Source organism: Aspergillus thermomutatus (assembly GCF_002237265.1).
Source record: "Aspergillus thermomutatus strain HMR AF 39 chromosome Unknown NODE_270, whole genome shotgun sequence".
Lineage (NCBI taxonomy): Eukaryota > Fungi > Ascomycota > Eurotiomycetes > Eurotiales > Aspergillaceae > Aspergillus > Aspergillus thermomutatus.
The window spans coordinates 1-22,000 of NW_020798320.1; the positions used below are offsets into that span (position 1 = coordinate 1).

The window sequence follows — 22,000 nt, forward strand, 5'->3', positions numbered from 1 at the left end:
CACCGCCTCCCCCCCAAAACCCTCCCTCCCTCTCTTTTTCTTTTTCAAGAACATTTCTTGGGCGAGCTTCATGACCTTTCTGTCAAAATTGAAGACCACAACCAGTAGCCATCCCCGTCCTTAGATTATGATCTTCAGCTTAGAGAGACCACCACAAAGTCATACCAGATGTACCGAATGAGACCACGACTCTGTCAGTTTCAGACACCCTTTCGTGCCAGCCATTCTCCTTTCCAAAGCGATGCCAACAACGTAAATGTTCGCCATGTGAGATTTAAACGACCTTGGCTTAAGTGTGTAGTCCGCCACCCCTTTGCGCAGCCTTGCACGGCATACAACTTGTTATTTGCTCAAATTGACATGAGCCACCAGAAAGTTTGTCACTACATGTCTGCTATATGGGACTGCATTTCATATATGGAGTTCTTTTGTCCTCGGGGAATATGATAAGATGCTTGAAAGCGCACCGGATGAGGCTCTTCCCGAGAAAGACTTTCTAGAAAAGGAGCCTATGGCTTCTCAACGAACTGTGCGCCGTCTGGATGAGGCTGCGGTCTCAAAACCCTTTTTTATTCCCTTGGGTTGGCCGCAACTGCGTGAAGGCAAGTTCTATTCATCGTCGGACCCGGAGTGGAGAGAGTTTGTTCGTATCTCTCGGGATGGCAGGAAGCTCCAATCGCTGAAAGGTATCTCCATTCTCGAATAATTACCCTTATGAAGCAATGCTTACTTGCCCAGAGGACTTGGCAACCATGGCTTTGCGCCATGCATCCGCATCAAACATACTTATTCAACTTCTTGGTGGGCCGCTGACCGTAACTGATTTCTGGCTTGTTCACCACTTTCCGTCTCGTGGCCCACCTGAATATGCCTTGTCGGGGTACGTCATATCAAAGACAGCATCATGCCATATCTCAAATTGCTCATTATTGCCAGGTTGGAAATAGCTGATACTGAAATCTCGTGGGCCATGAGACCAGTGTCCTCAGATACCGGCGATCGTATCCTAAAATGCATGAAACCTCTCTTTGTGGCACTTGCTGCAAGAGACGCCTATCTTGTCTTAATAAAAAGGCAACTCTCGCGCATGGGGTTCCAGGTATCTGATCGAATACAATTCGGTACTGATTCATTGGTCATGCCGCCATCCGGGACGGGGCTTACAGGGCTCAATTTGGACGGTTCCGCTGGTTGTCACAAAACAGGGTCTCAAATATCTCTTGCGGATAAGCCCCATGGGAGAGTAACACAGAAAAACCATCCATGGCTGAATCCCTCGTCAATACTATCCTCACTTCAATGGTTACATTTGCCGAATTTCGGTCCCGAATCGGATTTGCGTGCGGCTGCAGTAGCTTTTAAGTGGCGGTTGAATGATTGCTGGACTCGCGAGTTGCGCACTCCTCGCCGCGGCACCTTCTTTATCGTCGGTCCAGTTGGTCTCAAAGGCCCCAAAGGATTCTGTAGGGTCGAGATTCGGGGCGAGTACGATCCGTCGACCTCGCGCTGGACGAATGTGTCAATGCAACTCAAAGACTTAAACATCTTCAAGCAGAGAGCTCTTGGGAGCCGATGAACAGTGCTTGACAACTATTCGTGCTAAGTGCTCATCACCTACTGCTATGCTCACTTTGGACCAAGACGCTCATAAAATTACTTGAGTTGTTAGGCATGGACCAAGAGTGGTCGCGTCGGCCAGTCATCTTCAGCCGTACAGAAAAGGAGTCTGGGATTTATTTCCAATGTGTTTATGGTCTATACCTAGCCTTACTGATGATAAAGAGTCCTCATTCTTGGGGCCGGAGGGAAGCAGAATATAGGACGAGAAGGGCCTTCCAGGATTGGTATCAGGCATACAGTTTGATCATAAGTATCATAAGATGGCCTTGCCGCGCGCTGCGCTGGCATTTCCTTCTTTGTAAATGCCAAAGTCAAGCTTTCAGAAGAGAACTGACCTGTAACCTGTAGACTGGGTCAGCTGAATCACAGACAAAAAAAGCCGAGAGACCTCGAGAGCACAGCTATTAGATACGGAGTAGTGCAAGGAGCCGGTTCCGCAACTCCTGGAAGGGCCTTGATAATGCTAGCGTATAGATATTCCAGCAGCAAGTTTCCACTAGATCTTTCCTATTCTCAGGCTGTCAGTTAGCATACATCTATCTGTACACAATGAACGGCTAACTATTCGCACTTGTCCTTCCTTCGTGGACGAGGAGTAATCTTCAGGAGTACTCGGCCATTCCAAGTTTTTCTGCTACGGATATATCCAGCTTCGTTTCTAAAAACCTATGAAACAGCCGCCACAGGTTGGAAGATCGCGTTTGACACACGCGGGATTTTAATTACCGCAATCTAAATTATACGTAATCGAATACATGTAGGGCACACGAGAGCACCTGTAAGAGGATATAAAGAATACAAATCATTCTTCACTTAAATGAGCAGAAAGTGTCCCGTGGGTGACCGTCAAGAAGCAAGTCAGTAATTTTGGGCAATCGAAAGTCGGCAATAGGTCGCTGTTAGTATGCGAAGTTGATCATGGGGGAAAGGGTTATTCAGTATGCCAAAGCCATCTCCAAAAGTCTAATGCGGCAACATATAGATTGATCGTGCGATTGATATCCATTTCTCCAACCGTAGATGTAAAGGTAAGAAACTCCAGTTATATTCAATAAGCTCGAACGGGTCTGACATCATCATCTAGGTGATTGGCAAGCCCGGAATCAGCAGCAAGTTCGCGACTACCCAGAGAAAGCAGTGATTGACCAGAAACGTAGGTGAAATTCCTTGCAATCACACGAAGTCAAGCCGCATGTCACGGGAAACATTCATAAGGGCATCGCACCGGGACGGAGAGGGACAAGTAGAATGAATAAAGAAAAGTAAAAGGTTTCAGCGTACGTTGGTATCAATAACCTCACTCGTTGTGTACCAGCCAAAGTGGTTCCTCGTTTCCATGACTCGAATGTTGTAGAATCATTGTTGCCCTGCCTGGAATAATCTGCCTTGTTGTAATACCCATATCTTGAATCGGACCGTGCGCCGTCAGCGCTTAAAGTGAAATCAATTGGGTTCGCAATAGACATCTATCAATTACCATAGTCACTGGGAAACCGGAGGTTGATAATTCAGGGGACGCCTAGGAAGCCATCAGTTCATCGTATAAGACCTCATGCATCGTCAAGTGCTTACTTGAAAAGAAGAATATGTGGCTCTGGCTCATGAACCTCGTAATGTTCCCATCCCAGACTCTAGACAACCAAGATTAGCTGTAGGGCAGCAGGACGCGGGTTTCGCAGTGGACTTCGTCGTACCTGAGTGATACCAAGTGCCCTCCATTCTTCCTCCCATAGCAATTTCAGCGTTCCTTTCGAGCTATCGAAATAGTCGGCAGGAATCTTCTTCAGCATATTTTTGGGGAGCTGAACATGTCGGTACTCAAACTGATCGTCAGAATACCTGTGCCTGTCAATTCGGCCCTTGTGTACGTTGATCAGATGTTCGTACCTCGCTGAGTAGTGTATGGAGTCAATGAATTCCTCGAGCCTCTCTCTTTCGGATTCCAACAGAAGGCGGGGCTTTTTGTTCCTCCTGCTTAAATCGATGTCCATCTGGAGAAGTGCGGGGTTTGGATCGTTTCGATTAGGATTTCAGAATATTGATCTGACCGTCATTTAGCATCCTACTCGGGATCTGTCCTTGTTTCCAGAAAAGGCAATATGCCATGCAGTCACTGAGACTTCTAATGAGGTGCGCCGGGGATACGTACAAATTTGAACTTCTAAACCTTGATTCGAGCGAGCTTGATAGGAGATAGTGCGTTGGTAATAATTGCAGCGAGAGTTGACTCTTAGTTTCCAGCAGTGACTGTGGTCAAAGGCTGCTATCCAGATTTCAGAACCACAGGTGGTATGGATCTGGCAAATGGGTTTATAGTTAATATATTATTACTGACCAAGTCAAAGAAAATTCCAGTTAAGATAATGGAGGACAATAATAACTTTGGTTGCTTGGTGTGGGACCACTTTGCAACTCTAGGAGTCTAGGTACCTTAGGTACTCCGTACTGAGAGGTACCCTTCTCATATGTAATAATAATAAGCATTTATTGCCAGTGGAATTGAAGTGTGGGACATGAATTAGAAGGACTACAGAACTACAGATTATTTACCTCCTCTGACAGGATTCTCTGTATCTTACTTTGAGTAATACACATCTAAGGCTGCAATAATTTGTACTTAGTAGCTATGGAGGCCCAGATAGTACGGAGTAGATATAACTAACATCTTGGAAGAACCATGTGACTCTGAAGAATTTATCTCTTAAGTTCCTTGAAAAAAAAAAAAGAAAAGAAAAGAAAAAAAAGAAAGCAGATATCCTTTCTATCATCAGCTTTCATTATTCTTATCAAGTCTATTCTCAGTGTAGGACTTAGATCATATCATGCCTTGGCTAGGAGTACTAGATATTTAATGGTGTTATGTATTAATATTATTATTTAACCGCCCTACGAGTACTACCTAACTGCTGAAAGTACAATGTATAGGACAAAAGTAGTGACTTGTATACTCATGTAGGTAGCTAACCCTGCCAAGTATTTATAAGTATAATATGATTTTTGTGAGCAGCGTATTACCATCAAGGATAACATGATTCCCAAGTTGACTCGATTCCTATCAAATTATGTTTCTTCCTCTTTGGCAAAGACGTCCATATACTACAGGTCACTTTTCTTTCTCTATCTACTTAGGTACCCTCATGTACTCTGTCTGTATTACACCTGTATTCGAGTCTAAGGTACCACTACCTACCCTAACCATAGGTAATAAGCATGATTGGAAAAATATAAGAATGACTTTGCATTACACTTGCACACAGCTCCATACTTCAAGCTTCAAGCAAGAGGTTTCGGTAGTAGGTAAGAGAGTTTAGGTAGTAATAATGTGAACGTGATCACAAGCTGAAGGGGGGGCATCGAAGAAGTGAACTAGATCTTATTCAGGACCAGATGAATCTATTAAGTAGACATTTCAATCTATGCTACAGAGTACGTATTAGAACAGAGCTCAGATCTCCATGAGTGCCATTTATACTACTAGACAAATTACTTAGAAATTTTATAGTCTTGGTAATGGATTGAGATTACCATAACCATGGCCGTTGACATTGGAATCTTCTTCTCTAACCATGGGGCTACCTTAGTTGGGGAAAGAAAAACGGAAGGCGAAAAAAAATTTTTGGAAAAAACGTGAAAAAAAAGGCGAAGTGGGTTCGGACTTAAAGATCAACCGCTCCCACACTGACCCTCGTTCAATTTTCTTATCCTCTTCCTTCCCCCAACTCTTTCCACCTCTTTTTCAGGTGTTCTCACTTCTTATTCTGCCTTTTTCTTCAATTTCTCTTTGTTGATAGTCAGTGTGAATTGAAATCAATATGTCGGACGAAGTCTACGAAGGCGCCATCGGCATTGACCTTGGTAAGGAATCTGAAATTGTTTCCAAAATCACCTTATACCATAATACGTTCTTCATGAAAAAGTTGAGTATTGCTAACACATCCATCCAGGCACAACCTACTCCTGCGTCGCCAACTATGAAGGCACCAACGTCGAGATCAGTATGTTTTTCGAAGGCACCAGACTCGGCAGGATTGGGCCCTGACTTACGACTCATTCTACAGTTGCCAACGAGCAGGGTAGTTACACAACCCCCTCATTCGTTTCTTTCACCGAGAAAGAGCGCTTGATTGGTGAGGCTGCTAAGAACCAGGCGGCAATGAATCCGAAGAACACCATCTTCGACATCAAGTGAGTGAGGACCAAGCAAGTATCTCTTGCATTATCTACCGCTCCCATTTCAGTTTCTCTTATTTACAAACCTAGGCGTCTCATTGGTCGGCGTTATGAAGATCCCATTGTGAAGAAGGATATCGAGTCGTGGCCTTTCAAGGTCGTTGACCAGGGCGGAAACCCCGTTGTCGAGGTTGAATATCTTGGTGAAACTAAGACCTTTTCTCCTCAGGAAATCTCTTCTATGGTCTTGATGAAGGTATATTCGCCAGCCTCCCTGGTATATTCTATTTCGGGCACATTGTTGACCTGTTTCGATTTGACAGATGAAAGAAGTCGCAGAGACCAAGCTTGGAAAAAAGGTTGAGAAGGCTGTCATCACCGTGCCAGCTTACTTCAACGATAATCAACGTCAGGCGACGAAGGATGCTGGTGCCATTGCCGGTTTGAATGTTCTCCGCATCATCAACGAGCCTACCGCTGCTGCTATCGCATATGGACTCGGCTCCGGGAAGTCTGAAAAGGAACGCAATGTCCTGATCTATGATCTTGGTGGAGGTACTTTCGATGTGTCTCTTCTCAACATCCAAGGAGGTGTTTTCACTGTTAAGGCTACGGCCGGTGATACTCATCTCGGTGGACAAGATTTTGACACTAACCTCCTTGAACATTTCAAGAAGGAATTCCAGAAGAAGACTGGAAAGGATCTCTCAGGCGATGCTAGGGCTCTTCGCCGTTTGAGAACGGCCTGCGAGCGTGCCAAGCGTACACTGTCCAACGCTACACAGACAACCGTTGAAATTGACTCTTTGTTCGATGGAGAGGATTTCAACTCGTCTATCACTCGTGCCCGCTTTGAGGATCTCAACGCTAAGTCTTTCTCTGGCACCCTTGAGCCAGTGCAACAAGTTCTCAAGGACTCTGGCCTTGAGAAGAGCCAGGTTGATGAGATCGTTCTCGTCGGTGGCTCCACTCGTATTCCTCGGATCCAGAAGCTCCTCAGTGACTTTTTCGACGGCAAGAAGCTTGAGAAGGTCAGTGGGAAATTAACCTTTCAACAACCTTTCAACGTTGCCGGTCGTGTCCTCAAACTAATGTTGGTGTAGAGCATTAACCCAGATGAGGCTGTAGCTTATGGTGCCGCTGTGCAAGCTGGCATTCTCTCTGGTAAGGCCACCTCGGCTGAAACTCAGGACTTGCTCCTTTTGGATGTCGTTCCCCTTTCCCTTGGTGTTGCCATGGAAGGCAATATTTTCGCCCCTGTTGTCCCCCGCGGTCAAACTGTTCCCACTATCAAGAAGCGCACCTTTACGACTGTTGTAGACAACCAGACGACCGTTCAGTTCCCAGTTTATCAGGGTGAGCGCACAAACTGTGCAGACAACACTTCCCTGGGCGAGTTTACTCTTGCTCCTATCCCACCTATGAAGGCTGGCGAGGCCGCTCTTGAAGTCGTCTTCGAGGTCGATGTCAATGGTATTCTTAAGGTCACCGCTACGGAGAAGTCTTCTGGTCGTACCGCCAACATTACTATCTCCAATGCCGTCGGCAAGCTCTCCACCACCGAAATTGAGCAGATGATCGATGGTATGTTGACTGCGTTGTTTCCCTGTGAAAAAAGAAAAAAAAACCCCCACCGAAAAGGAAGGACTAACGTTGTTATAGACGCCGCCAAATTCAAGTCAAGCGACGAGGCCTTTACCAAGAAATTCGAGTCTCGTCAGCAGCTCGAATCTTACATTTCTCGCGTTGAAGAGATCATCTCAGACCCTACCATGTCCCTGAAGCTCAAGCGCGGCAACAAGGAAAAGATCGAGTCTGCATTGAGTGACGCTATGGCTCAGCTTGAGATTGAAGATTCTGCTCCCGAGGATTTCAAGAAGAAGGAACTTGCGCTCAAGAGACTCATCACCAAGGCTATGGCCACCCGGTAAATTTGAATGCTAAGAGCTTTCCTGAGCTGTTATCACTCAGTCACTCCTCGTCTCTTCTCTCTCTACCTCGGTATTACCGTTCCCTTGCGGATGTGTCTATCCTTGCGATTTGAAGAGATCAAAAATTGTCTCTAGGGCTTGTTACAACCATTCCCAATGATCCTATGTACCGAATTGTGCTCTATTTCTCCTCCGGTTCCTTTTTGTCCCTTTTCATATCTCGTTCCTCATGATTTGGTGCACATTATCTAAAAGTTCATTCTAGATTAGATGAAATCCGTCTGGGGAAGGAATTAATGATTTGATGAGCCTAGTACTTCTATGCGAATTCAATATGCCTTTGGCTTGGACATATGGTAGACATCATGGGCGATTTTGAAGCTATGTCTTGCGACGTGTGCGATGTTGATATACTGGAGTATTACTTCCTTTTATGCAAACTCTTCATACAATCTTCTGCTATTTAATCAGTGAAGTGAAATATTTTCTTCACCTTCACTTTTTAAAGGTTTGTTAGGTGTATCTCTTGGGAAAAGTGCTTTCCGCTAAGAAGGTAGCATACCTTTGTACTCTCGCCTCTTATCATGAGTCTGATTGGTCTTGCGCTAGTATTCATGATTCATGTCTTTGTTTTCTAAGGTGCCCTTTCAGCAGATGGACAACTTTTTCGCTACAAATAATACTTTCAATAGCTTATCATTTGTGCAAATCCTAGAAGATGCAGCGGGTACAACGACTCTCAATTGTTGCTGATCTTCCTCGATCTTTTTATTCCGCGAATTTCAGCCCGACTGTGCTTGACACATCTCAACATTGGCGGATCCTGACTCCCTTTAAGCGATTCAATCCCACAGGAACTCGAAGCTTCTCTAATTCTGCCTTTCTGTGCAAGAAGAAAGATAAGTCCCGAAAACTTACTGGCGCAAACACAGAGTCGAGCGTTCCGAAAGATGGGAAAGAGTCTGAGGATCCCCATGATCTCTCTTCGCTAGAAAATGGGATCGCGGCTGCGGTGGCCCGACTTAAAGATGAGCTTTCCAGATTACGCATGGGTGGACGTTTCAACACGGAATCACTTGAAGATTTGAGGGTGTCTTTGAGCAAAGGAAGCAAGGAAACAACAAGATTGGGTGAGCTGGCGCAGGTTGTTCCCAAGGGAGGACGGATGGTTACTATCTTGGCTGCTGAGGAAGAGGTAAGACTTTGTCGAGATCCGAAACAATCGTTCTCAACTCGCTTGCACATGCGACATCTTTTACTCAGGGTTGCTAATAATGTTCTCATCTTTCAACTCAATAGCATATAAAGCCGATCACCTCAGCCATTGTTTCTTCCGATTTGTCCCTCACACCACAACCCGACCCTCATAATACTCTTCAACTAAATATATTGATTCCGCCACCCACGAAAGAATTGCGTGACCAGACGGTGGTTGCTGCTAGAGCGGCCACGGAAAAGGCAGCTGGTGCAGTTCGCGAATCGAGGAGTGTTAGTCATAAACGCCTTCAAGATATGCAGAAGAAGAAAATAGCCAGGCCAGACGACGTTCGCAAAGCTCAGGAACAAATGGAACGGCTGACAGAGAAGGGACAGAAAGAGGTGAAAGAATTGTTTGATGCTGCCAAAAAGGCCTTAGAACGAGTGTAGTCTATTTATCATTTTGTGAAATATGCCAAATATAAGGAGTAATAGTTTGCAACAGGACTATCATCAGTGTCGCGTATTTAGCTATGATTGCCCCCCTAAAAATACAGCAGATATGTAAAAGCCAAAAAAAAGGTAGACATTGAGAATTGACGAGAGTGGAAGTAAGAGAAATCAGTTCAGTCTGGAGCCTTCCCTTCACCTGCACACTTTCAGATCTTTTTCACGGACGCAGGGCGACCTAATGCAAGAAGTGATTCAACTTTCGTGATGAATTGTGAACTCTTTCCAGCAGTCCGGTATGTCTCGTTATTATTGAGGTTCTTCAGAACCCCAGCAAGGACAGTTGGCTTATCGGCCAATACTGTCTCCAGTTTTGGGTAATTTCCTTGAACAAGTTTTTCGACCAAGGCTCTCTTGTCCAGGGCACTCATCTGCTTGAAACTCACATCTTCAGGTTCCATGAGATCTCCTTTTCTCTGTGAGAGGGAATCAGCACGTTCTCTTGCAAGCTTTTGCGCCTCCGCCACAGCATTATTTTTTTCATCCTGATTGAAAAACTGGACGCTTCGTCCTTCAAAAAGTCGCTTGCCCAGTTCATGAGGGGGCACGTAGCCATTCGGGAAGCGGTCGCTCAGCCAAGAAAGCTTTTCAACAACACCTGCAGTCCTGGCGGTAACGCCCGTCGGTAAGGATGGCCAAGTCTCCGTCAAATTAGACTCAGGAGATTGAGGTGTATAGCGACTAGGAACAGGCACAGATGCCTTGGACAGTTTGACGTATGCTTCTTCAATCTCAGCCTGCGAGGTTTCGTCCACCTCCTCAACGTCTGTGCGCTTTCGCTGTGCCCTCCCGTTAGCCTGCTTCCGCCCCTTGGGTACGGCAGTCTGAGTGCGATGAGTAGTCCCGGATCTACGACCGCGAGCTTGCGCTCCAGTCCTAGATCTCTGAAAACGAGGACTCCGAATGATATTGGACGGTAGACTGCCGGCTTTCGGAACAGCGAGCGATCTTGCGTCAACCACGCGCTGAGGTGAATTCCGACGAGAAGTGACATTCATATTTGAATTACTGACTCTCCTAGAGGCAGCGGAAGAGGATGAAGGAACGTGTGGAGTAGATTGAGTTGGTGCATTGCGAGGATCTGTACAATCAATGATACACAAATGTCAGCAAAGGGAAATCAACAATACCGTACTGGGAAATAGTGCACAACACTATATTCTTCACGTACTTTGTTGGCTTGGGTGATTGCTTGCCTGCTGATGGGAAAGCGTAAAGTACCGAAGAGAGACAACGATTCCATCAACTGGCGTCCTACGGTCAAGGCAGCTCGCCAGAAACCTCGACTTCGTTTGGATCATTTTCCTCACTGTGTTTGGCGGGAATGTTGATGAGAAATTTCTTGAGTATTGATTGTCCTTGATTACCCACGGGTAGCTCTGGGGACTTGAAACTCACGTGCCAATCACGTGATTTTAAGCACACTACTGTTTTACAATCCTACAATCCGAGTAATCCTTCTTGCCCAGAGTTGCTTGAGTGATTATTACAAAATGCTACGTCGCAAGCCTACAGCTATCGCAATCACTTCGGAAGATGTCGCAAATATTGAAGACATGCGACTTCGCAAGCGCAGAGAAGAAACTCAATCCCACACCCATGAATCGGTCAAAAGCACCTCCAATCATACTGCCACCGACCCGAACGATGAATTGAAACCATTACCTGGAGACAAAGCAAGAATTGTCCGCTCTCGGGAGGAACGTATTGGCATCAGTCGGCGCAGCTAAGTACATATAGTAAGCTTGAATTCATTTTGGTGGCCCAATCTGATATAACTGATACCACTTTCTCACTTGCCTGAGTTTCCTCTAGGAATCCCCCTTTTTCCTTTGGTCCTCAACGTCAAATTAATCGCAACTGACTTTTTTTGTGCATGGCAGTTTTTTATTAGCTCTTGTCATAACTTCTCTTCTGATGTCTCGTTCTGTCTAGCCCCTTATGACGAGAGTATGAAGGGTTGTTGATGATTTGTTTCTGGCTCGCCACCATATACGCAGGCATTTTTTGTAGCCCAGTTTGGCAACTTTCATGATGCAAGGCAATATTTCTAGGTTTATGCACTGATTTCTCCTAAGAAAGTGATGTACACATAAACTTGAATTCCCTTAGGCTTTCTGATCTGCTAGATCAAGAACTTTGTAGACGGGTATGTCAGTCGCTACCATATTATTGTATCTACCGTATTTCATGAAATGTGGTTCGACAAAATTTAATAAATTACAGTGTTGGCTATAATGGCTGGGAAGTCGGCCCTACAATTTGCAGGGCCTAGAGGTGCAAGATGGACTATTTCAGAAAGGAGAGAATGAGATCAACAAGCCATGATACCATAATTGAGGTCTCCATGACTCCTTCGTCTTATAGGCTCAAATGAAAGGCCTGCAGATAATGAGACAAGAAGGCGGAGCGAAGCATAGGGGAGATGAACAATCATTTTTATCGCTGGCGTTTGGTTTTACTCTGCTCGCCAGTATCAATTGAGTGTGCCCACCTCCGCTTCAAGCCATTAGGATCAAATACACTAGCAACACTGTGTTGCCAGTCACGAGCCGTGATCAGGACTGGATGTCCATTGAACTGAGTTTGAGGAAGCGGTTGGGAAGCTGCGATCGAAGAGACCTTTGTATGTGTCTCATAATGAACAGGAAACTGGTTCGATACACCAGGAATCCCTTGTGTAGAATGATCTATGCCTATCGGCGGCGAGTTTGTACTCACGTTCGACGGGCCGACAGGGAACGCCATGTCCCACTGGCTGAACAAGATGTCAGCAAACTACTCTTAAACAATGGAACAGCCAGGGAAGTACATACTTTATGATTCGAGTGGGATCCCAGTTATTTTCGTCAACTAACGGAGCATCTACAGGATGACTGTGATGTGTATGTGGTGCAAGCAGTCCCAAAGGTTGAAGCTGACATGAGTCAGACTTTGAGTCCTCAGTACCAGCCGATATTGGAGGGGTCATTGGGTAAGCATAACACACTCTATTTTGCACATTACTTGGAACTTGATCCAATTGAGCATGGTAATCTGACCCAAGTGGTGGGCTGGGATGGTATGGTTCTGAGGGACTTCCATAAGGAAACGTAGGTTTGAGTTCGAAAGGGCGATTGATGTCAGCGGAGAACGCGAGCCGCAGGGAGTCAATCTGTGCCTGTATTTCGGGCATAGGCCAAGCCGATGAACATTTCTCAAGTATACGCATGTGTCGCGTGAAGTAGTCCCTCGCATCCGTATGAAACTGAGGATCAGGCGATGTGATAGCAATCTTTGAAAGTGAGTTAACGCAGTACCAGGTAGCATCTCATGTTACACTTACCAGATGCAGCATAGTGCATGTCAGAATGCAGTAAATTGCGAAATTGATGCCTCTCTGCATGAACAGAAGACCGGGAAGGCCGAACCGGTCTAAGATACCTTCCTGAAGCCTACACAGGCTTTTGGCAGAGGAATAGCACAATGCCATGTGAATCTTCCATCCTCCGCCGGCCGCAAAAGACTTGGATGCTAACAACTGTGGTCGATGTAATAATATGATGCCGAGATGGCAATGCGAGTGCATATTTCCCACGAAATGTGAGGGTATCCATGGCGGCGAACCATCGCTAGGATAATTAATCTGTAAGTCTTGAGGGAGGCTTTGGAGCCAATCGGTAAAAAGTGGATTTTTTTCAACAAATCTAGGGTTGGCTCCCCAGTCTTTCTGCTTTTTGATTTTGTGATATATATCGGTGATCAAACGGATGTGATACGCGTTTCTGACAAAGTATGCATATTGCCTCGAGCGGTCGATTTCGAACTGGTCAAGGCCCTTGATGTCTAGAGTTGGTCGCATATCTACGGTCTCTGGATCTACCCCGTAATCCGATCGACCTAACGAGATCAGTCAAAGCCAATCAAGTCACGTTAGCTGATATAGACATACCTTGTGGTGCACCGATCATCACTTCGACAACCAAGAGGGCTTGCCATACTCTTGTCTGCACAAGACATTCCACTGAATCCATCTCACAAGATCTGCCCTGCGCGTGAGCATTGTAATGTTCATGGATGTCTAAATCCTTCGACATCGAGACAATCGTCTTCACAGTCTGCCATGAACGATAATAATAACCCTTTTTTGGCAGAGACTCTCGAGCTTTCAATAGCAAAAGCAACGCTTGAATCGTGCTTAGGCGTGGTACATCCATGAAACTGGACTCATGTCCTATCATTGTATGAGTATTGGTTATTGGCTGTTTGTGTTCCAAGCAACGCATACAAAGTGACTAACTTACTGTTTGCCAATGCGAGCCACTGTGCGCCCTGAGCCGGATCGTCTGATAACCTGCCGGCACAAGCGAAAAGTGCTTCAAGGAGTAGAGGAGATATGGAACTCCGCTCATTCTGCCATTGGTAGTAAAGGTGAGATCGATGAACGACGGGGACGTAAGGATGTATATCGTTAAAGTAAATTTTGAAGTAATTCATCACATCATCATCGGAGGGCATGAGCTCCGGGGGGATACGGATGGTGGAGCCCGCCCCGGTGCTCAAAGGTGGCAGTCTTTCCTCGACTTCATCCTGAACTGGAGCTTCTGCTTCCAATCGCTCTTTTCGTTGTTGCCGAATATAGGGTGCTTGGTTTGTAATATCAGCATTGTACTTTGGACGCCAACGGACTGACGCTATCGATCTTACCGATACCAGTTTCGTCAATCTTCAATTCACCCAGAACCTCGCTAAGGTTCTCGGCAGTAGATTGCTCGTCGTCTGAGAAAATGCCAGTATTCGAATTATCAAGGCCGTGATTTGGAGTGGTAGGAAATACTTGGGCATGCTGGTAGGAATGGCTTGTTACGGGTAAATGCGATGACCGTACTTGATAAATATTGTGTTGGGTAGGACCAGTTGAGATATATTGAGACATGATTCCGGCACCATCGCTATAGGATTGAGCATTTCCAGCAGTAGGCTGGATTCCAGCGCCGAAGCTCTGAGGCATTGTATAGGAATAATGCGGAGCTGAAGTCGCATGTGAAGCACCTAAGGAGCCCATCAAAGTTGCTTCAAGACCTTGCTCCGACGGGAAGTCGCTATCCTGTCCAATGGTAGGAGGAACGCATACGAGTTTCAACCGAGTACAAGCTGAGCAAGGCCAGGTATTTGTTGTCGCGGCGTCACACTTTATTTTCCGTTTTCTGCAGCCATTGCAGGCTCGCATTACTAGCAACGCATAAGTCAACAACCAGACCAAACGATGCTCAGCCTTATAGATCAGAATTAAGGTTGGGACGTGAGGGAAAAAGAGAGTACGGAAAAAGAGAAGAGAAGAAGGAAAGATAGTAGGACAAACCTTTCAGCCGCTTGTGCCTATTATGTTCATCAACAAATACATAGTCTACATTGTGAGCATGTTATTCACCTGATTGACAAGAAGATCTTCCAAAGGGCGACTTACTCTTGTGCCCCTCTCTGGGGGGGCCATTTGAAGGCGCGAAAGGGTAGCCTTGCATTGTGATGCTTGTTTTATGTGGACCAATAAGAGAATTAAGCCGCAAAGGTTAAAGCAACTCAGTCCAGTAGTCACAGGGTTTATGCCTCGTGATCAAGTTGTAAGACTGTTGTTTGAAAATTTATCCGCAAGAACCCGCCTTGCCTGGATCAATCAGCAACAGATAACGAAATCACCAAAGGCCCAGCTTCGGCAGGTGAGACTGTAGCAAAGAGAGGGGTATGACTAGTGTTATGAAGTTCCACAATCACATTCGATGCAAACTGCTTAGACCATGTATATCGCATGTAGAACGAGGGAACTGATATAGCCAGGAGCCGACTAGTGCACTGCGAGACCACGTCAGAAGGAGAATAAACTGAGGGGTTTGACCCGGATGAAACAGACTCACGATCAGGATCATTGACCATCTGGCCGGGGACCGTAGGATAATCTCTTTTCGGTCTATCCAAAAGCCTGTATCGATATAGTGGAAGCTGCGAATTCGCCGCAATTATATAGGGACAATGGTCGGTGGGTTGTCAGTGAGTGTCCGGAGATGACGGCTTCTCAACAATTAAGCCAGGCGATTGATCCGCTATTTCTGGAGATTGCGGGACGCGTTGCAAGGTCCGAAGAAATGATGAAACTTCTTTCTCCTTATCTGGTACAGGATACCATCAGAGCTTGAGAAAATATCTGCGGACATGAAGGCGCCGACGTGGTAGAGGATGGTATAACAGTAGCTGAGATTTGCACTGCAGGTGCCCTCAATTTGTCATTAGTCACTGTCCAACTGGAAGAAATTTGAGAAAGGCGAAAGAGCAAAGACGCAAGATCGCAGTTGCAAGCTTGAATTCAACTGACGAAGCAAAACAATGCCTTGCACATAAAAAAAAAAAAAAAAAAAAAGGTCAAGGAATAGTTCAAGGCTCGTAGGACTTCGATGGCGCAGGCATATGACAGGATACTCCGATGAACTGGGCAGGAACCTTGTGGCGACTAACTAAATAGCTGATAGTCGTTGAAGGTGAATAGAGAGGAGATGTAGGAAGTCAGACCATTCAATAAAAGACAGAGCAGGGACACGATGGCATGAACCTACTCAGCTTGCATTGTTGTCTAAAACCATCAGCGTATCATCAAAATTCCCTGATAATAGATGACGAGGAGGTGCACGAGCTGGACTTAGACATCACATCCAATTGAAGATGCTCTTCCAAGCGGACAGGTTTCAAATCAGCAAAGACCGAGGGCGGGATCAACGGCTAATCACTGTAGCCAGGCAGCCAAGAAATACAAAAGCCGCAAGGGGTTGAAGACTCGAGTATATTTCAAGTATATGAGAGGATCAGGGGATCAGTGACAATGCGAATTTCCACATGGAGACATTGATGATCTCCAGTGTACTCTGAGTATTATCTAGATGATGAAAGGACAACTCTGCTGATTGCCTGCGTTTGACTTTGAGCTATTGACTCTTGGCAACTCACAGTAGATATTCCTGGGGATATCGATGTTCTGCGGGGTGCGGCATACGAACCAAGTCCCAGAGTCAGAACTCAGGAGGGTAGATATCTAGGTAGATACTACTACCGTAGATAGATACTACTAGTAAAAATTGGTCAGATGATCATCCGTGGTCTGAGAGTGGCGGGTGCAGTAGAGATGTGGGCGGGCGGAAAAGAGCTTAGGTTGAGTGATTTGATCATTTGATTCTCCCCAAGAAACACTGAGGGGCAATGCTGAATATTCTGCTACCTCGAAGGTAATAATAGATGTAGATCTGAGTACGTACAAGCATACTCTGTAATGCAAATTTTACACCAATTCTTCTAAGATTACCTAGATACTCTAAGGTACCTTAGTGGTAGTACCTAAGTTGGGTACTAGGCACCTTGAAATCCGTACTGCTTTGATAAGCTCAGGTACGGATACTGTGCCTTGATTCCTTAGGTACTCTTGTTTCTCTCTAGGTAAGCTAATCGAGGCATCCCTGGGCCATGCCCGGGTGATCGGGAGAGTCTAAGGATATCTACATCGAGATTATCCTCTCGAAGCAAAGGCTATCTAGCCGTCATGTAGGTGTAGGTATGTGGAAGAAGGATTTCAACAGTAATATCCCATTAGAGAAGCATCTACAGGGCGCTCTTTAATGGATTCAGCATCCTCTAGAACCTGACCCAATAATATACACTCGTCGGGATACCTCATGTACCTATTGTCTTGTCTTTTCGCACACTACCACCAAGATTCAGAGTAACTATACAGTATATCCTTGCGAAGAGTTCACTAAGGTAATTCATTGATCTCACGATTCTGATTCAAACTAGGGTTCCAGTGTCGCTAGTAGACTAGTACTCCGTAGTGGTAGACACAGCCTCGCAGCCTCTATCTATCCAACTAGAGGACCCGTCCATAAAGCTGTGTGTGAGCTTGGCGGGGTAGAACTTGGCGCTTACTTAGCCTTTGGTGGAAGCATGCCTAGACTAAATATGCCCCTCACTCCTCTGAAATGCTGACGGTTCAGCATACTCTCTCAACCCAACGGAACCGCAGACTCTCAGGCTTGTCAATACAAAATGGCCTCCGAAATGCAGAACTCGAATCCGATAATCCTGAATGCCGCTGATCTGCCAACTCGGTTGCCCAAGGCGCCGCAGAAGCTCTGTGCTTATGGAACTGGCGTTTTCAGTTTCACTCTTCAGTCGCTCGGGGAGTCGGGCGATACCCTCTCCCTGATTTCAAACTCAGACTCTGAAGATGATAATGACATGTCAGATGAACCAATAGACGAACAAGAAATTTTTGGTAAGGAGTGAATAGTTTCTTTTTCGTTTGGTCCCGTCGTGGCTGCACTCGAAAGAAGAACTAAGTCATGAATGTATGTCTAACCATTTGTTAGACCTCGTCTCAACCATCTCTGACCCAGAACATCCAATTTCGCTGGGATCTCTAGCTGTTGTCTCACTCGCAGATATTATGATCAAGCCATCTCTTCCCCATGTGCCCGGATCCCCTCTTCGCACTGTCACGGTTCTCATAACCCCGACAATCACACACTGTAGCCTTGCTACCGTGATTGGTCTCGGTGTACGTGTTCGGCTTGAGCAGTCACTTCCGCCCCGGTTCCGTGTGGACGTGCGGATCAAGGAAGGAACACATAGTACCGCCGATGAGGTTAACAAGCAACTGGCTGATAAGGAAAGAGTGGCAGCTGCTCTCGAAAACGGAACATTAATGGGCGTTATCGCTAAGATGCTGGAAACATGCCAGTAACCGAAAGTCAGCTGCCTGACCAGTTCTCAATTTCAAACGCACTGCCGCCAGATTGTGGCATTCGAAGGCCTATTTGGTGACTCAACAATATGTTGCTTCAAATTTTCGACATTACATCTACATAATAGGTCGATACTGGTGGTATGCCCTTCTCATCTGAGCAGGGAACGAGCCCGTCACGAATCCAAAACGCCACTTTCCTTCAGGCCTTTCCAGAGCTCTGGTTCCAGAAATTTACTCACGGTCACATCTTCTGCCAAACCCTTTCGTCTTCTTGTCTTCAATACAAAATCCCTCGCTGTGGCCATCGCGGGTGCCATCTCGAGAGGCTTTGTCTTGACTTCGCGGTCCAGCGGATCGCCTGGGACGACACTCCATCGATCGAAGACAAGACTGACCGCAGCTTGACCTTGAGTATGAATTCTGAGGTCCGTTTCGAACCCGAAAGAGTCAATAACCGGAATCAAGCCTTGCACCGTGTAGAGCGGTGTTCCAGCAATTGGCCCGTCTGACAGAACATGACCCCTTCTGCGTGAGAGCACTGTATATACCGAAGCCACAGCATCCGCAGGCCCAGTCATGGTGCAAGAATATATGGGTTCCATCAAGCGAGGTGATGCCATGAGGAAGGAGGAGTAAACGGCACGCCGAGCGGTAGGGATTATCTGGCCACCTCCCCTGTAAATGGCCTGGTCAGCAAGAGATACATCCGTGAGCCTGAACTTCGCGTTTCGTATTGCTGCCTGCAAATTAGTCTCCATTTATGGTCATAATTTGAAAATATAGAAAATGCCTCGAAAGAAAGAGGAACCACCAATTTCGAGAGGCGCGAAGAGGAAGTTGGAAGGGGGGAAAAGAGAAAGACAAATGGGCCGAGTAAACAAAAAGAACGGACAAGACTTACGTTCCTCGCAAAGAGGGCCTTCCCTTGTGCCCCAGCTGAAACCTTGTGTGATAGAATCCCTGACACTTCCAAGTAGCTTCTTGTCCACTTGCGATGGTAGCGTGTCGTCTTGTAGAATATTAGGACCCATCTCGTCAGGGCCGAAAGCCCAGATACTTCTAGCTGCGAGCTTGTCCCAATCGTATTTGTCTTCAAAGAACCTCGCTACTTTGCGGATTGGATCTTTGATACTGACTTTGCCGCTCTCGATGTCTTCGGCAATCCCATCATCCAAAGGCTCTGCAATCATGGTAATCTTATTTTTCTTATTTGGCGTGATAGAATAGCACATGATAGCTGAAGTCTCAACAACAGTCTCGCAGAAACGGGTGACAGGGTCGGACACCTTGATCTCCATCTCCGAATAAAGTCTTCGAAGATCGTGGAGTACGCAATCCATGTAAAGTTCCCCAGTTCCCAGGACCACATGCTCGCCGGACTCTTCTACTTTCGTTGAGATGAGAGGGTAGCTTTTATTGATCTTGCGCAACCCGTCGAGCATTTTGGGAAGTTCTGATGGGTTAACCGGCTCGACAGCAACCTTGAAGACAGACTCTGTCATGTGTCGAATAGGTCTGAAGATGTATGCTTCCTCGTCATCTTCCAACTTCAAGGGAACAATGGTTGCAGTCTTAACGATGGAATTGTCCACACCACCCAACAGAACCAAGTTTCCCGCAGGAACACCACTGGTCGGGATGCTATAGCAGGTCTCTGCAATCCATGTATCCGATATAGTCGCTGTGACCATGTCTTCCTCATCCTCAGGGGTGTAGCCCTCGCCCAATACTCGGACCTGCTGACCAGGGCGCGCCGTCCCGCTCATGATTCTCCCAAATGCATGAAACTTGGAGGCATCTGTGCTGGTAAAGAGCTTTGTGACATGGACAACAAGGGGCCCGTCTGAGTCGCAGGCTGCCATAGCGGCTGCAACTTTCGTATCAAGGGGGCCAGTATAGTACCTGTCGAGAGTTCTTTGGGCTCCCTCTACTGGGGAGGGAATATGCTGTACAATCATTTCCACAAAGCCAGTCGCAGGACCAAAGAACTCCTGGCAAACCATGTTGAGTAGCACCCTTGCATCTGACTTGAGCTGCGACGGTTTCAAGTTGATACCCACACTCGCAAGCGTTTCTTTCAGGTCATCTGGACTTTCACTAATGGTGTGAGAGTAGAGTTTATAAATAGGCTCCAAAACGAATTGAACAAAGGTCCGTTTGGAATTCTCTTCCACTCCTTTCCGAGTGAACTTTCGGCTTCCTGGGTTGAAGAAAATATCTCCCCAGAGACGCAAAGCGAAATCAGACGTTTCGACTTGGGGATAAGTTTCGGCATACATTTTGGCAAAGGATTGTAGGGTAAAACACCACTCCATAGAGGCACATGCAAAGGCAACATTGCCCTTTTCAGGGCTCAGCCGGTACCTTTCCCCTTGTCCGGGCAGAATCTTCTCGATGATAGTGTTTACCTCTTCGACCACGTGTTTTAACTTAAAGTAAGCGTCATTCGGCGGGATTTTCAACTCCAAGATCAGCCTGTCCATCTTGTTCACGACCATTGTTATAGGAAGACCTTCTAGCACGGCGTGCTTAATGATCTGTTCCGTATTCGCTTGCACGCCTTCGACGGCATCCACAACCAGCACAATCCCATCGACGAGCCGAGACGATGTGGCCACCTCGTCCACGAAGTTCACATGTCCGGGAGTGTCAATAATATTGAAAAGATGAGATTTTCCTTTGGTGTTTTGAAGTACTAAAGTCATAGGTGCCGACTTTATAGAGAGACCCCGCTCCCGCTCTAAGAAGTGAATATCGGTATAGCGGAGCTGTTCCTCCTTCCGCTTGCCTACTCGCTTCTCCAGACGCTCTGTCAAATCATGCGTCTGCTTCACAAGCATGTCCATAAAAGCCGTTTTCCCATGATGAAGATGGCCAACAAGTGCGATGTTCCTGATCTGATTTGGAAAACTGAGCAAGTCTGTCATAAACTCTCGCGAGAAATGAACGGGTGGCAGCTCGGCCTCCTCGATCGAAAACTTCTTCTGTTGAACGGGAGCAATTATGGGTTGCGAAAGTGGCTGCGAATCCTCCTCTTGGACCAAAGTTTCAACCTCGGCACCGTAGACTTGCTGTGCACTAGGATAATATTGTTTATCCTCATGTAGGACGACCGCATTCGAATGGACATCTGCATACGAAGTCAGAACGAGTAAGGTAGTATTGCTTCGAAAAATATAACACACCGTCAACCTCCATCAATTGATCCGCATTCTGGTTTTCGTCTTCTTCCTCACCAAATGCTTCGTCGAAAGCAAATGCCTGTGGGTTGAGCTCTTCATCTTGGTTTTCCTCGTCAGAGTCCGCAGGCTCTCCAATGTAATTGCCGAACCTAGAGCTAGGTTAGTTGAGTTCCATTTATACAAAGTTTTATTTTCATATGGCATACTCATCATAAAGATCATCCATTGCGCGAAGAAATTCTGAAGCTGAACAGAACTGGCCCCAGATGTTGGAGCGGATGCTTTCTTTGCTCAAACCAAAAAGGCTGTCTCAACTTCGGAAGGTCCGAATTGGGGACTCACCGATGTGGCCCGGGCTTGGCCCTTTTCATCCGCCCCCGCTTTGATCAAAAGGGAGGTTGACCTCTGCTTATATTTTCCTACAACCCCCACCGTGGTATCGCCGAATTCTTCGTCTGGCATCGTTTGAAAAGATCCTCTATAAATTGGTCTAGATTTTCAGAGAAAAGACACCAAGGCTGACACCAAGCGAATCGTTACTGTCGCGGTGCCCTCTTCAAAGCTTGGATCGAACTCTCTCGCTACTTGGAAAGTCTGAATAACAAAGGAATATGTCTTCGCTTCCAGCT

The 22,000-nt window shown here is 46.3% G+C and overlaps 8 protein-coding genes across 8 annotated transcripts; 5 read left to right on the plus strand and 3 right to left on the minus strand.

Moving 5' to 3' along the window:
• Positions 1-451: 451 nt before the first annotated feature.
• Positions 452-1,576, plus strand: CDV56_100141 (uncharacterized protein; the record flags this gene model as incomplete). Its single annotated transcript, XM_026753760.1, has 3 exons — positions 452-686; positions 739-880; positions 937-1,576. The coding sequence occupies 3 exons, from the start codon at positions 452-454 to the stop codon at positions 1,574-1,576; spliced, it is 1,017 nt and encodes a 338-aa protein (XP_026610876.1).
• A 3,856-nt stretch (positions 1,577-5,432) lies between these two features.
• Positions 5,433-7,721, plus strand: hscA (putative Hsp70 chaperone (HscA); the record flags this gene model as incomplete). Its single annotated transcript, XM_026754651.1, has 7 exons — positions 5,433-5,475; positions 5,565-5,615; positions 5,679-5,805; positions 5,881-6,046; positions 6,114-6,821; positions 6,894-7,374; positions 7,453-7,721. 7 exons carry the CDS (start codon positions 5,433-5,435, stop codon positions 7,719-7,721), a joined length of 1,845 nt encoding a protein of 614 aa, XP_026610877.1.
• A 718-nt stretch (positions 7,722-8,439) lies between these two features.
• Positions 8,440-9,368, plus strand: CDV56_101489 (ribosome-recycling factor; the record flags this gene model as incomplete). Its single annotated transcript, XM_026755108.1, has 2 exons — positions 8,440-8,916; positions 9,021-9,368. The coding sequence occupies 2 exons, from the start codon at positions 8,440-8,442 to the stop codon at positions 9,366-9,368; spliced, it is 825 nt and encodes a 274-aa protein (XP_026610878.1).
• Positions 9,369-9,577: 209 nt separating this feature from the next.
• CDV56_101651 (uncharacterized protein) lies at positions 9,578-10,426 on the minus strand (the record flags this gene model as incomplete). The annotated part of the gene is made up of 1 exon (XM_026755270.1): positions 9,578-10,426. The coding sequence occupies one exon, from the start codon at positions 10,424-10,426 to the stop codon at positions 9,578-9,580; it is 849 nt and encodes a 282-aa protein (XP_026610879.1).
• Positions 10,427-10,921: 495 nt separating this feature from the next.
• Positions 10,922-11,158, plus strand: CDV56_101823 (CDC26 family anaphase-promoting complex subunit; the record flags this gene model as incomplete). The annotated part of the gene is made up of 1 exon (XM_026755442.1): positions 10,922-11,158. The coding sequence occupies one exon, from the start codon at positions 10,922-10,924 to the stop codon at positions 11,156-11,158; it is 237 nt and encodes a 78-aa protein (XP_026610880.1).
• Positions 11,159-11,867: 709 nt separating this feature from the next.
• Positions 11,868-14,418, minus strand: CDV56_101964 (fungal specific transcription factor domain-containing protein; the record flags this gene model as incomplete). The annotated part of the gene is made up of 7 exons (XM_026755583.1): positions 11,868-12,186; positions 12,245-12,345; positions 12,418-12,702; positions 12,754-13,307; positions 13,360-13,641; positions 13,712-14,053; positions 14,115-14,418. The coding sequence occupies 7 exons, from the start codon at positions 14,416-14,418 to the stop codon at positions 11,868-11,870; spliced, it is 2,187 nt and encodes a 728-aa protein (XP_026610881.1).
• Positions 14,419-17,489: 3,071 nt separating this feature from the next.
• On the plus strand, positions 17,490-18,186 carry CDV56_102697 (iron-sulfur cluster assembly protein CIA2; the record flags this gene model as incomplete). Its single annotated transcript, XM_026756316.1, has 2 exons — positions 17,490-17,718; positions 17,813-18,186. The coding sequence occupies 2 exons, from the start codon at positions 17,490-17,492 to the stop codon at positions 18,184-18,186; spliced, it is 603 nt and encodes a 200-aa protein (XP_026610882.1).
• Positions 18,187-18,362: 176 nt separating this feature from the next.
• On the minus strand, positions 18,363-21,833 carry CDV56_102821 (116 kDa U5 small nuclear ribonucleoprotein component; the record flags this gene model as incomplete). The annotated part of the gene is made up of 5 exons (XM_026756440.1): positions 18,363-18,925; positions 19,091-21,319; positions 21,375-21,520; positions 21,578-21,627; positions 21,714-21,833. The coding sequence occupies 5 exons, from the start codon at positions 21,831-21,833 to the stop codon at positions 18,363-18,365; spliced, it is 3,108 nt and encodes a 1,035-aa protein (XP_026610883.1).
• Positions 21,834-22,000: the final 167 nt, after the last annotated feature.